Below are 16,414 nucleotides of genomic sequence, written 5' to 3'. Positions count from 1 at the left end.
CTCTCTCCTCTCCTTTCTTCCCTCTCATCCCTCTTCAGAAACAGTTCAGGGGTAATGTCCAAGCAACTCCTCTCTCCAAATTTCCCTATCTGTATTATATACAATAAGATTAATTTTCTCTTACATTAATACTTCTATTTATCTAACCTTCTCGGTATATACTTCTATAAATATTTATACAACCTCCAGTTATTCAATACTGTGTCGCCTGGGTCTCCCTCCTTATCTGCTCCTTCTTCCATCTAAATTGATGTTAACTATCTTTTAACTGTATTCTCTTTTCAGCCAATCATAAAAAGTTCCCCAGATTTCATAGTAGTCTGACTCTGTCTTATCTTTAATTGTCATTGTTAGTCTATTCAGTTCTGCACATTCCAGTATTTTCCCAATCACCTCTCCCTCTGGGGGCGCTTTCAGTGGTTTCCAATTTTGTGCAAACACAATCCTGGCTGCCGTAATTATATGAATAATTAAATATGTTTTCTCTTTATTGTATTTCCCTGGTAGAATACCCAACAGGAATATTTCTGGTCTTAGTTCTATACATTGTTGTATCATCTTTTCTATCCATGTTCTAATTATATTCCAATAAGTTTTAGCTTCTACACACGTCCACCACATATGGTAGAAGGAACCTGGTATCTGATGACATTTCCAACATTTCATAGACCTGTCCTTAAACATTTTAGCTAATCTTTCTGGAGACATGTGCCATCTGTAAAACATTTTGTACATATTTTCTTTATACACAGTCACCATTGTTAATTTATAGTTTCTTTCCCATAGTTGCTGCCATCTATCTAATTCAATTGTGTATTCAAAATTCCTTGTCCATTTTATCATTGTCTCTTTCACTTGTTCCTCCTCTAACTCCATATGTAGTAGATAACTGTACATTTTTTTATTCCATTTTTCTTCCGTTCCTGTGTGTATTTCATCTAACTCTGTTGTCCCTAAATTAACACCATCTATTTTAACATCTTTTTCATATCTAGATTGTATTTGCGTTCTCATGTACCAATCCATCTTTATTCCTTGTTCTTCTAATTGTTGTTTGGTTTTCAACTCCCCCATATCTGTTAGTAAGTCTTTATATCTTATAATGTTTCCCATGTTAAACATATTGGGGTGTATTAGCGCCTCCATAGTTGAGTGCCAATTTGGAATCTTCAAATAATGCTTTCTCTTTACTTTCTCCCAGACCACAAATAAAGAATTCCTTATATAGTGTCTCTGGAAATAGCTATGTATTCTGGTTTTTCCATACCATATGAAAGCATGCCATCCCAACTGTAAATCATGTCCCTCTAATGTCAATAATCTTGTATTCCTCAGTAAGATCCATTCTCTCATCCATATAATGCTGCAGCCTGATAGTACAATTCCCAATTAATAATCTCGATAAATATAAATGGATTAAACTCGACCATAAAAGGGAAAAGAACATTAAATAAACTGGGGAAACTAAAAATGGACATAATTTGTTTAGAAGAAGTTCATATTAGGAAACAACATAAAAATTTATTAGAATATCCAAAATTGGGAGAGTTATACACCTCACTTGCGGACCAGAGTAAAAGAGGTGTGGCATTATATATTCAGAAAGCAACACAAACTAAATTGATATATTCAGATGAAGAAGGATGAATCTTAATGGTGGAAGTAGTTATGAACTGTAAAAAATTATTATTGGTAGCGATTTATGCTCCAAATGAAAATCAAGAGAAGTTTTATCTAAAATTACATAAGAAAATAATAGAACTGGAATATGAAAGCATATGTATGATTGGAGATTTTAATGCTATTGTAAAGCCTGAGCTGGATTATAATACAAAAAAAAAATAAGACTCTAAGAAGAACACTTCCTAAATCCTTCTATAATATGGTGGATGAATTAAATATACTTGATGCTTGGAGAGAGAAATATCCGGAAAAGAAGCAATATACATTCTATTCTAACAGACACCTGTCCTGGTCAAGAATTGATATGACATGGATGTCAACAGATTTATTTACAAATATACAAAATATAGCCATAGAAACAAGCACATGGGCGGATCACAACCCAGTTACAATCATATGGAAAGGACAAAAAAAGAGAACAAGATGGACATTAAACCAAACTATATTGAATGAAAAGGATTTTCAGTAATATATGAAAAAAGAAGTATTTTTCTTCTTTAATGAAAACAAAAAAGAAGATACTTCACTTCAAAATGTTTGGGATACGGCGAAGCATACATAAGAGGACTTGCTATGACTTATTTGGGGAAAAAGAACACAGAAAAGACAAAATAAGGGAAAACTGGAGGAAGAATATAAAACACTTGAGAAAGAATTACAGAAAGATACACAAAACAAAAAGATTAAAAATTTAATGGAACTGAACAAACATAAAATGAACTTACTAGAAAATGAAGATGTGGCAATGAAAATAAAGGCAGCTAAGCAAACCTTTTTTGAGCATGCAAACAAACCAGGGAGATGGTTGACATATAAAATTTAAAAGGAGAAAGAGAAGAGATGGATTAAACAATTGGAAGATGCTGAGGGGATTTTACAACATCGAAATGAAGAAAAGAAAAAAATAATCTGGGAATATTATGAGAACTTATACAAGCAACAAACAGTTTCAGATGATAGGATAAAACATTTTTTGGAAGAAACAAGAGATACCTAAAATGCCGGAGAAATTTAAAAAGCTATTGGAAGGGGAAATAACAATGATGGAATTAATAGAAGCAATCAACAGACAAAAAAATGGTAAAACACCAGGACCGGATGCACTACTAGCAGAGCTATATAAGACATTGCAGGAAGTACTAGGTAATGTAATGTTGGACCTTTATAATGAACTTCTTTCTGAAGCTAAGATACCAGATTCGTGGTCCGAAGCTCTTATTACTCTCATACCAAAGGAAGAAACGGAAACACAGAAAATAAAGAACTACAGGCTGATTTCCCTACTGAATGTGAACTACAAAATATTTGCATCAATAATAGCGGAAAGACTTAAAAAGTTTTTAAATGAATTTATACAATTGGATCAAAATGGTTTCTTGCCCAAAAGACAGATTAGAGACAATATGCGAATTATATTGAACACATTAGAATATTATGAAACACACCCCGAGAAAAAGATGGCATTGGTGTTCCTGGACGCACAGAAGGCATTCGACAATGTGAACTGGCAATTCGTGATAAGTCAATTACAGACTGTGGATTGTGGGGAGAAATTTATAAATGTAATCAGAACAATTTATAATAAGCAATCAGCCAAAGTAATGATAAATGGAGATATGATCGAGAAGATCAACATTATGAAGGGAACAAGACAGGGCTGTCCCCTATCTCCACTGTTGTTTATTCTGACATTAGAAGTATTAAATAGACGTATAAGACAGAATAATGACAAAAGGGATGAAAATTAAGAGGGAAGAATATAAGTTACAAGCATTCACAGACGATTTAGTATTTATTTTGGAGGAACCATTAGAGACAGGACCTGTATTAATAGAACAAATAGAAAAATATGGTGAGGTAGCTGGGTTGAAAATTAATAAAGATAAAACCAAAATGTTAGTGAAAAATATTACTGAAAAACAAAACAAAAAAAAGAACTGGTGGGAAAATTAGATATACAGATTGTAAAGAAGGTAAAATATTTAGGGATCCATCTGACAGCAAGATGCACAACAATTAAAGAGGATAATTATAAATTGAAAAGACAAACTGAAGTAGATTTGGATAAATGGAAAAATGTACAACTATCATTAATGGGAAGGATTGCGATAATCAAAATGAATATATTACCACGATTATTGTTTTTGTTTTCAACAATACCAATAAGATTAGATAAGAAATATTTTGAGGGGCTTAATAAATAATCTTGAAATATATTTGGCAGGGGGAAAAGGCAAGGATTAATCTAAAAATGTTACAAGATACAAGATTGAGAGGTGGGTTTGGATTTGTAAGTTTGTAACATCCAGGATTGTGTTTGACAAACCAGGGATAGTTTATAGAATTCTTTAGATCAGAAAAAAAAGTACTAATAATAAGTAGACCGCTCAAAATATTTGTCACAACAGATCTGGCTGCATTTCAGCTTCAGTTTCTCTGGGCTCCAAAAATTTGTAACAGTTACCGGATCAGCTTGGTGTTGTTTTTGTTTTTCAGTCCGTGGTGTCAGCAGCACCTGGAATATCACTTTCCGTGTTTTCTGAAAGAAAAAAAGTATGTGTGCCAAAAAATGTGCGTTTTTCAGAAATCTATCAACTTTGTAAAAGTTATTTTTTCCCCCAGTATAAAGAATTAAGGCGTTTACCTAAACCAGGGGTAGGCAACCTTGGCTCTTTTATGACTCGTGGACTTCAACTCCCAGAATTTCTGAGCCAGCATGGCTCAGCTTGGAAACCTCTCCCTTTCCCCTCAGCGTGGCTGGCTCGGGAATTCTGGGAGTTGAAGTCCACGAGTCATAAAAGAGCCAAGGTTGCCTACCCCTGTGCTAGTGGAATTTCCTCTCGTTTCCTGTGCTCTTCTTGCAGTGCCCACTCTGCCCCTGCAACTCTCTTAAAGAGGAGAGGGTAGGGTGTTTTTTTTTCTAGTTTTGTAGCACAACAGGAAAGGATTACTCTGTAATCTCACATAAACCAGGATGTTTCAAATGTTTGTTTATTGGACCATTGCGGCACAGTTCATATAACATTAAGATCATGCATTTTAGTGCTAAAGCAAACAGCATTGGGACTCTGGTTGACGTATCAGAATAATTTAATGTTCAAGGATTGGGTATGTTTAATATTTTGGATCTCAACCTTTAAACAATATAAAATGCCACAATGTCAAGGAAATTCTAGCATCACAAGTTTGCCTTTAACAATTCTTAAAAAATATTGTAGGTCACATTTGTCTGATTCAGAGTTTTTTTAAAAGAGAGAATGTTGGGTTGTTGTTTACTATGAAGCTACCTATTTTGGCTTCCTGCTTTCCATCCAGAAGGCTACCATTGCTTGTCCAACAAACCCTCATTAAAAACTGGTTTAACGTTAACGTGCAAAACCCAGCTCTTGAAAAATATGGCAGTCTCCTTGCTGAGTCTGTATTTATTTTAAACATAAATAAGTGGTACCTTCACTGTTGAGGAATTCCTGGATATATAAATGCATGAACTGAATTCCGTAAAGTTCTTGCTCCTCTTCCTCTTCGGGATTCTCACAAGGAGGAAGTGTCACTTGCAGCTTTAATGGGTTATCTCGGAAGTTGACAAATCTATTATACATTATATAATGGAATTAATGAGCTGGTATTCCTTAAACTAGAGTCACTGTTTCAAACTTAATAATTTGACTTTTAGAAAAGAATATTGGTAATATAACCCCCAAGAAACATGGAACACTGAATAATGGTTTAGTGTTAATGGTGAGCCTATATTAGCTCTGCATTAAACTAGTCTTTTTTTTTCCCCTTTCTCACTCCACAGAGAATTATGAGAAACTGTTTTAGGTTAACCAGGTTGACTTTTAAACCTCACTGGATTTCTTAAAATAAGCTCTTGTTTTAAACTAAAAATGAGATAAAAATTATATGGTAGAGGTGTAGACTCCAGATTGTCACAGCTGGTTTCAACAAAACCTAGTTAAAGATAACCACACTATATCAAGTTCAGATGAGATGGTAAATTATGAATACATTAAACAAAAGCATCTGATTTCATGGTTATACTTATGAGGAAGAAATGTGGCTCAGTTAGAATTATTATTTTCATGTTAACAAAAATTCTGTACCACATGAAATTTGTTTCATTGTATCTTTAGCCCAAAAGTCAGTTTGGTATAGTAGTTTAAGGCAAAGGTCTCTAATCTTTCCAGGCTCAAGGACCGGAGAGAAGGAGAGCAGCTTCAAAATTGGTGTGCGTGCCCGCGGGGCCACCACACATTGGCTTGGAACTAGCAGCCCCATTCACGCATGCGGCCTGTGCTGGTGCAGTGCACATGCGTGAACAGCCGCCCACCTCCCACAGCTAGCGGCTCTTTCGCACATGTGCGAACGAGCCGCACAAATCACCTGGGCTAGCAGTGCAAACGGGCTGCGGACACCCCCCCCCCACGCTAGCATCCCCATTGAGTCCACGTGCATGTGCAAATGGGGCCATGGACGCTAGCACAAGTGGGGAAGAAAATATACGTGCGCGCACCGGCCAGCCATTTCTGCAGCCCGCTGGCCAAGAGCCCGCAGCCTGGTCCCAGCCACAGAACATAGGTTGGGGACCCCTGGTTTAAGGCATCAGGCTGGAAATAAGGAGACAATGAGTTCCTATCCTGTCTAAAGCACAAAGCCAACTTGGTCACCTTGGGCCAATCACTTTATCTCAGCCCTAGGAAGGAGGCAAACCAATTCTGAAAAACTTTACTTGCTAAGTAAAAAGCACAAGATAATTTAAAATATCGTCTGCTATTACAGTTCTAGATTTCCTTCCTTTCTCAGCTGATCTCTAATAGATGCTGAGGAATCTGTAAACATAATTGCTTCATAAGACAGTACAGTAAGTCAGTTCTCAGATATTGTGCAGAGAATGGAGATTTGAGATTGAGATTAATAATGCATTCAGCACGTTATTAGGGATGAATCTGAGTGAACATTTAAAAAGAAGACTAAAAACATCAGCCATGGACAACAAAGCTGGTTACATTTATCTAGAGCACTTAATCTTCCAATTGCAGCTAAGGTGTTTTTTTCCCCCCTTACCTTAGGTTTAGCATGTCCTTTAGGCATGCAGGAATATCTTGCAGTTTGTTGCTGGTGAGAACAAGGGTGGTCATATTTTTAAGGTTAGAAATAGATTCAGGCAAATAAGTTATTTCATTCCTTTGGAGCCACAAAGTATGTAGGTTTTCTGCTCTGTAAAGTCAAATGGGTCTATTCATTAGAAAGAACATCAGTTGAAGATGATATATAATAGTTTGTCTTACTGTAGAATTTCTCATTTTGGCTATAGACCTGGAGTGCAAAAGTAAAAGTGTAATAACCTTAAGCAATTTGGAATCTTAAAAGCCCTACTCTCTGCCAGAGAATCATACTTTTTTTCTGCTTGCTGTTTATTTTGGTTGGAGTTAAAAGTACTTCATAACTGTTCCAACTTAATTGATATTATGATAAATACTGCAGATTTTCATGGGAAAATATGAACAGCAGTCTTCAGTGAAATAACTATCATTTATCTGTTCATCCTTCTCTAAAGGCATTTTCTGTCATTTCAACAGCAATGAACCAAACATTGTTAAAAGTGTATACAAAGTGCCATCAGATAAAGATCTGAACCTAGAATGGCTGGTTTTAAATTGAACACTTTCTGAATTTTGGTAACCATTATATTTTTCAGCTTTACGTTCCCCATCTGTGAAACAAATCACTGTTTACCTGAAAGATTTTTTTTTTTTACAACAAATGCTCAACAATACAACAAAGTAAAACGCTATGGAAATTATTCGAATTAGTCAATTTCCATGAGAATTTTTGTGTTTGTTTGAAATCAGTTAAAAGAATGGAATCCAAATGGTATGCATTTCAGTGTATCTACTTAAATAGATTGTTAGATCATATTTTAAAAAGTCTTTATGACTGTTAAAGAATACGTATAATTCAACTGCTTGCCTGAATTGTATTGTATTTGTTTCATTAGGTAAGTAACAACCTTTTGTTTTTGTCTTATGAAAATAAAACTACAAGATCTTTGATAATTAAATCACACTGACATGAATTGCATCTCTGATTGTTATATTTACTTGTCAATATTGCCAGGGATTTCTTTCAGCCTGTTGCTTGCCATATCTAGCCACTCCAAGTTAGGCATATCTAGAAGGACTAGTGGGAAAGTAGTGAACCGGTTCATACTCAGATCTAGGTGAGAAAGCTTCTTCAAGTTGCTCAGCTAAAAAAAGAAATAAAGAATCTTAGTGAAGATTAATTTTGATAAACCACACTTCATCGAATGATGTCAGCTTCAGTTATAATGGAACAGTGGGAAATTCTGCGTTCTGACAAGACATCTTTCACGCTTTGCTCAGGGATTGAGAGGGAAGTGATACCTGATTCATGTTATTTTTGTGGGTTCCCCCCCCCACACACACACATTAATGCATTGATCCTGAAAGTGCTAAGAAAGCAAAATTGAAGCTAGATCAAATGGTGCAGGCTGGCTGGGGAATTCTGGGAGTTGAAATCCTCACATCTTCAAGTTGCTAAGTTGAGAAACACTAAAATAGTACATTATGTCCAGAAATGTTCACAGTGGGCTCTGGACAAACAGTTGATCTTTCCTGAGTGCTTCTACTCAGTTGTTTAACTCTGTTTTTAAACTGCCCAACTCCATTACGATCTTGGATGACATATAATGTACATAGCATAACAGAATAGAGTACAGTACAATACATGATGCAACACAATACACTATAAAATGGGGGGGGGAGGGAATGTTTGGAGAAAAAGAACCACCCTCTCTCAAAATCAGACAATCCCCAAGAGCCCTGCCAGCTCTATAGCCATAAGCCTGGGAAAAGAGCCAGGTTATAAGAGTTCAACTAAGCAATGTCACTGTCAGCGGGCACTGTACAAATCTTGAAGGGGGGCAGCGATGTGATTCTCAAGGATTAGGCATTAAAGAAAGGCAACCTTGTTTCTTTAGTCCCATTTAGTGTTCTTGCTTAATTGAAGGCATTAGGAGCTTGGTTGGATTGCTGCATATGATAAGCAGCAGCTACAGGTAGTCCTCAAGTTATGACCACAATCAGCACCAGAACTTCTATCAGTAAGTGGGGCAGTTGTTAAGGGAGTCATGCCAGATTCGATGACCTTTTTTTTTTTTTTTTTGCTGCAGTCAAGTGAGTCGCACGATTAATAGATTTCCCCCATTGACTTTGATAGTTGGAAGTTTGTTGGGAAAGTAGCAAATGGCAGTCATGTGGGCCTAGGGGCACTGCAGACATCATAGATGCAGGCCAGTTGCTAAATGTCCAAATTCTGATCACACATCACCATAAGGATGCTGCAACAGTTGTAAGTGCAAGGACCGGGTTGTAAGTCACATTTTTCTGCATCACTAATCTCGATTAGTCACTTAATGAATGGTCATAAGTCAAGGACTATATGTATGGAAGAAAGTGGCCATACGAGTAACCAAGACCTAATTCCTTTTATTTATTTTATAAAAAAAAACTTTGGAATCACTGTATATAATTGCAGATAAACTGAGAATTTTAAGTGCCCAAATGCACCCAAAAAATTGGGATCAGGTCATTCTCAAATGACTATCTCTGAGTATATATGGTAGTACTTTTTAAAGCATTTAAATCCATATTTCCTATATATAATAGTTAATAAGGTCATCTGCAAATTAGGATATCCTATCATTTTTAACCAAAAATACACGAATAATGTAGGTTGGTTTATCCACAACTGCCACATTTTTCATGGTATTTTGGTTAAAAATGTAAGGGTTGATTTATCCGTGGATGGGCTTATATGCAATTATATATAGAGTTTCAGAAAATGAACAGCTTAATTATGCATTTAATTCACATATAACCTGGAGCCAGCATGTGATTTGTTTGAGGCTTAAATGAGATGGCAAAATTCTTGATTGCTTGTTCAACCAATCAAAGTTTAAAAGAAACCCTTGACTTGATGTGATACATGAAACAGGCCCTAAGTCTGATTGCATTTGTATCAGATGTGAGGTCTAACCTAGAATACCTTCCATTTCCAATGGGGTATTTCCGAAGGACTACAGTATTATGTGCATCTAATAATTCCAGGACAATTTGTATACTTAAATTAACTAAGAACCACGTGAAGCAATTCTAAACCTTGATTTATAATGGCAACCCTCGTGTATACATGCACTGTTAATATGCTGGAAGTTCATAATAATTATTAAATTTATATGCCTCCAAGCAACTCTGGGCAGCTTACAAATTGTTTAAAAATACTTCTAAAACACAGTGTCATGGTTCCAACAGATGAAGCAAGAACATCTGATGTTAGCAGTGTTGACACACAGGTGTCAAACTTGCCACGTCATGTGACATGTCATGACGTATCGCAACTTTTTGTATTGCCGGCAATGGGGTGGGCGTGTCTTCAGTGTGATGAAACCGGCCCGTGGACCAGCAGTTTGACACTCCTGTTCTAAAAGAAGAAAACAATACACACACATAAAGATGGCAGAAATAACAAACCCAGATGGGAACAAGGAAAAAGATAAAAAGGGTTTTTTCATCACGTTCAACCAAGGTCTGAGAGAAGAAATTCAAAACACTAGCAAGGTGAAGGCCATTAAAATTTAATTTATTGTATGAAATTGCTCTGAGATTCTTGATTCAACTACAGAGGTAATGATGTAATTTATCAGCACTGACATCTCAGTGTGAGGCTATACAGGCAGCTGCTGAAATGTTACAGGGAAGAAAAATCACCATTCGATGCTTCCACGTCAGTGATATATTTTGCATGACTGATGAGGCAAACAAGAGTACTCATACAGGGGAGCAAACAAATGAATGTTCATTAGCTGCTTATTTGTTAATTTACTACAAAACATTTAAACATCTGGTTATTATGAACGTAGGGAGGAAGACTATGATATTTCCTAACCTGATGGGGAAGGTCACAGATGTCTCTATTTACTGCCAGCTCCAGTCTTTCTAAGCCAACGCAGTTGCCTAATTCTTTAGGAACCAATTTAATTTTATTATAACTGAGGATCAACTCCTGAAGATTTGACAATTGACCTATAAAAAGCCAGACAGGTTAAAGAAAGCCTTGGTTTAATATTCACTTGCAAAAAACTTCATTTTAAACAAAAAAAACCTGTTAAAATTAGAGGGAAAGGAAAAACATCAAGAATATTAAGAGAAAGCTTCTACAGATTTTTAAGACTCATTTTAGAAGGCTAACATTACTTCACTCATAGAAATGTCAGATTGCCCAAGAATCAATATTAGAAACCAATTTCATTTCCTAGTTATATTATTGATCCAGCCAATGACAAATATTCAATAATCTGCATAATTTACCAGAAACTCAACACTTTTTTTCCCGATAATTATTCCATTAGAAGTTTGCATTTTCTCAACTCTGGTATCCTGTAAATAAGCCTTGAAGAGACCTGTTCTTTCTCCATCCTTGGATGGGGCTTGTTTTCAATTGATGTTTTGTTTAATTAGGGGGTTTTTTTGTTTGTTTTTTCCATCATTTTTATTCTGTTTTTTTTATTGTTTTATTGTAAGCCACTCTAAGTTGATGAAATTGGGTGGCTCTATAAATTTCATACAATACGTAATTGAACTGTCCTCAACTGGTGTCCTTCAGATGCATCAGAGTTACAACACAGAATTTCCAAACTCAGGCCATGAGATAAGAAATTCTGCAAAATTTAGTCTCGATACCCATAGAAGGTACAGAAGGAAGGTTACTTACTGTGAAGAAATCAGGAGACTAGAACAGAATAAAAACAGAGAAAAAATTTACTCCTTTGTTCCAGAAACAGCTGCTTCTTTCCAGTTGCCAAATGTCAGCAACCTTTATCCCTTGCTGAACAAACCCACCAGTTCACCCCAATGTCTTTTTAAAAATATCTCAACACAGCATGCTTCTTGAAAGATAAAATTGAGTCAATTGAGGACCAGGGAAGTTAAAAAAAGAACAGGAAATTCTGCTCAATAAAGATGGTATGTGGCCCAGAAAGTAGCTGTTATACTAACAGCCCTCACGTTCCAGAACATGTTCCTCTGGAGGTACTTCTTACCACAATTTTCTTAACATTTCAAAAAGACTGTGAGACAATTCTGTTTTAACATCCCTTTGAGGTTGAATGATTGTGGCAGCCATGTATATTGTTATATAGTTTATGTGTATTGTTTATTCAGAGTAGTAGTCCTTTGTTCTCCTTGACTTATTGATATGCACCACCCAGAGAATAGTGATTGGACTATACAGATACTGCTAATAAATAATCTTGTCAATATCTGATGAAAATGGACTGTGTTACAAAAAAGCACGTCAAAATCTTTAATGTTTATAATGTTTCAAGACTCACTGTTTTACTATTGCATCAGTTTTATAAGATAATTATGGGAACCTTCTGGAATATAGTGAAAACATCTCTTAATACTGTAAAGCACCATAAATGTTTTGAAAGAAACAAAGAAAAAGGTAACATATTCAAAGAACTGAGCTCTCAATTTCTTTCAAGCCTGTGCTGTTTAATCAAGAGGTTTTAAAATTAAATACTTCCTTAATTTTAAGGAACTTCCTAATTCAAAACCAAACCTGAAGAGGTAATCACAAGGAGAAATGTTGACATGAAACTCACCAATCTCCCTAGGAATTTCTGCAATAGAATTTCGAGATAGATCTAGGACCATGAGATTTTGAAAGCGACCAACGTAGTGAGGGATTTTGATCAAATTAATTCTGTGAAGCTGCCATTCCTGCAGGTAATTCAGTTTCAGCAAGCAAGACGGTAGAGTCTAAATTTGAATGAGAGAAAACAAAAAGGGATAGGAGTCTCTAAGCCAGTGGTGGTGAACCTATGGCACGCGTGCCCGAGGCGGCACTCAGAGCCCTCTCTGTTGGCACACGCGCCGCCACCCGCAGATCCATCAGGCTGCCCTGCCCAGCATAAAGGAGGCGAAGCGGCCAACTAGCAAACTCGAGTAGACGTGGTAGAGCAGAGGTCACCAACCATTGTCGATTGGTGAACTGGAAGAAAAGGGAGGGGGAAGCATTTTACATGCGTGCATGGGGCCACAAGCATGCACATGCTGCAAATGGGGCAGGGCTAGTGCCTGCGTGATACTCACTAGCCCTGCCCTGTTCTTGCGTGGTGCAGCACCTTGTATCTACACCCCACGGTACGGCAGCCGCCGTTTTTGCGCCTTGCAGCACAGTGGCCCATTTTTGTGCCCCCGGTTTTTGCGTGCCAGAGGCGGCACTCAGAGGCACCTGCCTGCCCCCCCAAGGGGACCACAATGCTGATGCAGCCCTGGCACTTTGCGATAAATAAGTGGGTTTTGGGTTGCGGTTTGGGCACTCAGTCTCTAAAAGGTTCACCATCACTGCTCTAAGCACACCAGATCAATAACTCTACAGGCAGTCCTCAGTTTGTGATCACAACTGGGGGCCAGAATTTCTGTTGCTAAGTGAGGTGATTATTAAATGAATTGCACCCAATTTTACAACCATTTTGCCACGGTTGTTAAGTGGATCATATGTTTGTTAGACATATCTGGTTTCCCTGATTGCCCATGTTTGTTGGAAGCGGGCTGGGAAAGTTGCAAATGGTGGTCATATGACCCGGGATACTGCAGCCATTGCAAATACATGCTAGCTGCTAAGTGCTAAGTTTGATCACATGAACCTGGGGAATGCTGTGACAGCCTTACATGTGAGGACCAATTAAAAATTACTTTTTTCAGTGCCTTTGGAAATTCAAACAATTGATAAAAGAATGTATGTTAAGGACTACCTGTATATTGAAATAATCAGTTTTAGGAACTAAAGCAGACATGTCAAACTTGTGACGTCATGTGATGTTGCGTAACGTATCAGAGCTTTTTTGCCATTGCCGGCAATGGGGTGGGCATGGTTTCCTAATGGCACATCCGGCCCGTGAGCCAGCAGTTTGACACCCCTGAACTAAAGAAACTGACACAAAGTACAGTGTACCTAACCTGGGCTACAAAAATACGGATAGCCTCTTATAAAGAAAACTTGAGGCAACGCTGCCATACATTGATTATCTGGTTGTATGCAACTCAGGCTTTTTAAAAAACAGATATTTAAGAAACACAAGCAAGCAAAAAGAGAGAGAAAAAATAAAGGAACAGTAAAGAGACACATACCCTAATTCGGAATTTTCAAAATAATACTAGATTAGCATTGCATATAAGGATGATCGTGTATAAATTCAACACTTTAAAACCATTGTCAAAATCAAATCCTCAGTCGATACAGCTAGATCTTGATTAATGCAGTTAATGAATCCCACAAAATGACCACCTTATTTGAATTTGCACTATTTGAGCTGATGTTTCTATGGAAAATAGGATAATTGGTTCCAGTTTGACAGAAATAGGCAATGAAATATTTCTAACATAAATTATATATGTGTTAATGATTTTTACAGTAAAGAATAGAAAGAATATATCTACAATTTAAACTTATTAACAACATCATAGAGGCAATAGAAATATTGTCTAAAAACAATTTTTTTAAAATATCATTCCTAAAGGTAATCTTACACTGATGAAAACATGTCTCAATCTCCTTGCAGATGTTTGCAAACAACAAAAAGGTAATGCAACGTTGCCCTTTTTAAAATTTCCCATGCATGTTTTATAATAATGAGCACTGTAGATTTAGCCGTTCCAACACCTTGTCCTATTTTAGTGTTGCTATGACATTGATAAGGTTCAACTACATCAAAGTTTTCCTCTAACAAGCCTCTTCTTTTTTTGAACTTGTTCTCCTTTGACATATTTCTTTCTTCCATTTTACATATACAAAGATGAGCAACATCTGTGCATATACTACCCTTGACTGCACAATCTAGCCTTACATGAACTGAATTTTGGGTTCCATTAAACCCAACCTGCTATCAATTTACAAGTCACAATAAATCAAATATTGCATTGTTTGAATTCACATTAATCGTGCCATAGTTATAATTAGCAAAAGTGATGCTGTTCTTTTCACATGTTTCCAAGGGCTCTCATCCAAAACAAATAGCTGTTGCAGGTCTCCAGGAAGCGGGGAGCAGCTGAACATTAAACTGATAAAACAAAATATTGAAGCAAAGTGAAGAATGAAAACTCATCTCTTAACAGTTCTTGCACAAATACCTGCCATTCCTCCTGCTCAATCCTTAAAACAGCCCTTCCATCTTCGTTGATTACTTTGCCTTTCAGCTTGGCCAAACTCGTCCTCTCTTCCCAAATAATTGTCAGTCTAGAAATAAAAGTTGTAAAGCTTTAAAGATGCAATTGCTGCAATTTCCAACGTGCTTTAAAACTTTTGTAGTCTGGAATTGATAAGGCAGCACAGCTGTTGCTATTAAACAGTGGAGCAGTTAGTATCAATTGTATCTCGGAAACCAAAAGCTCCTAAATCATCATATTGCACTGCATTTACAACCGAGTTGTATATCATCCTTGGGCTGGCCTTGACATAAAGGAGACTTTAGTAGCAGAATACTGGAATGCGTTACAACTGCTACTTGCAGAACAGAGCAAGAATATTTTGGAACATTAAAAAAAAATCGACTCCTTCTGTATGTGCTGATTTTTTTTTTACATTTTTAGAGATCTCCTGAAAATTAGAGATCCCAATTGAAATATGATCATTCTTCTCATCCAAAGGACCCCTGAGTACCTACCTCCCTGCAGCCTTTTGACTGAATTCTTTTTGCTTCCGAAGCTCTTCGGTGATTTTCTGGATTCTGACTTCCCACAGGTCTTTAATAGCCATAAATGAGCCAACAGAAACAGCAGTTTCAGTCATAGCTCTTCCACATTCAAATTCAGCCCCCGCTTTCATTTTTTTGCTAGGTTATCCAGGAGTGTCGTGAGCAAAACAGGAAACCCATGTGAGATGGAAAAATGCCTTCAATTTCTGGATTTTTAATTGACATCCAGGAGAAACATCTATAGGAAGGACAAACATTAATTCACCATTAGCATCGAGCCTATTCTTAGGAGTCTTGCATGCAGACTTCTGTGGCCTGCCACGGTTTTTGGACAAGGCTTGACTGATAACTGCAAAATAATGGCAATTGAGAACCACCAGCCACTTGAAAAGCATGCTCCCAATTTTAGCGTCAAAGCAACAACAAACTCCTTGCCAATTCACTCCCCCCCCCATCCAGGAGTGAATTAAAGGATTTTATCAACTACTTACTTGAAACCACAGAGGGTTTTCCATGGCCCAGAGATTTCTGTACAATAAGAATTCCGTCATGAATCCTGATAGCTTTGTTAAAGCCATTAAACCCTTCTTGCCAGTAATGACAGAGCAAAATGTCACGGCAGCTCGATTCTAATTTTAACCCATGACATTGGCAGGAACAAGTTCAAGCACTAACAACCTTCACAAAGACAGTTACTGCAGCCATAAAATAAAAGTTCTGCCTGGGAGAAAAACTACAATAGCTTCTAGACAATTTAGAATCTAATGACAGAGTTTATTAAAGACAAAGCCATGGTATCCCTCTTGTAATAAGTTTGTGAAATCTGGACCATCAGAAAAGCTGAATGGAGCAAAATGGAAGCTTTCTTGGAGATCATGGAATTCTTAATTTTCTTCAGATGCTGGAGAAAACTGTAGAGGTGTTTTGGTCTACAAGAGCAAATAATTGAAA

At 36.9% G+C, this 16,414-nt stretch overlaps 1 protein-coding gene across 2 annotated transcripts; it reads right to left on the bottom strand.

Annotated features, from left to right (window-relative positions):
* Window positions 1–4,036: 4,036 nt before the first annotated feature.
* LRRC39 (leucine rich repeat containing 39) lies at window positions 4,037–16,276 on the bottom strand. 2 transcript variants are annotated; one of them, XR_005557301.1, is made up of 9 exons: window positions 15,955–16,276; window positions 15,434–15,701; window positions 14,901–15,006; window positions 12,371–12,527; window positions 10,651–10,787; window positions 7,785–7,930; window positions 6,748–6,900; window positions 4,501–5,271; window positions 4,037–4,327 (listed from the first exon to the last, which is right to left on the bottom strand). XR_005557301.1 is itself a non-coding variant. In XM_039348510.1 (9 exons), exons 2-9 carry the CDS (start codon window positions 15,592–15,594, stop codon window positions 4,176–4,178), a joined length of 1,047 nt encoding a protein of 348 aa, XP_039204444.1. In that variant the 5' UTR covers window positions 15,595–15,701; window positions 15,955–16,255; the 3' UTR covers window positions 4,037–4,175. The 2 variants fall into 2 exon arrangements, 1 of the variants encoding a protein (XP_039204444.1); XM_039348510.1 differs by having other exon boundaries at window positions 4,037–4,222; window positions 5,132–5,271; window positions 15,955–16,255.
* Window positions 16,277–16,414: the final 138 nt, after the last annotated feature.

The sequence above is a fragment of the Crotalus tigris genome, unplaced genomic scaffold (genome assembly GCF_016545835.1).
Source record: "Crotalus tigris isolate CLP2741 ecotype Arizona unplaced genomic scaffold, ASM1654583v1 scf7180000018155.2402879, whole genome shotgun sequence".
In the NCBI taxonomy this organism is placed as follows: Eukaryota; Metazoa; Chordata; class Lepidosauria; order Squamata; family Viperidae; genus Crotalus; species Crotalus tigris.
Note: the sequence above shows the minus strand (reverse complement) of the source record. Positions and strands in the feature narration are given on the sequence as shown.

Bases quoted from the DNA above. Each gene is read 5' to 3' on its own strand.
- LRRC39 (XM_039348510.1), bottom strand. From the start codon at position 15,594: ATGAAAGCGGGGGCTGAATTTGAATGTGGAAGAGCTATGACTGAAACT. The intron at 15,007-15,433 runs GTAGGTACTCAG...TTTTATTTCTAG, and splicing joins AGTCAAAAGGCTGCAGGGAG to ACTGACAATTATTTGGGAAG. The intron at 10,788-12,370 runs GTGAGTTTCATG...GGCTTTTTATAG, and splicing joins AGAAATTCCTAGGGAGATTG to GTCAATTGTCAAATCTTCAG.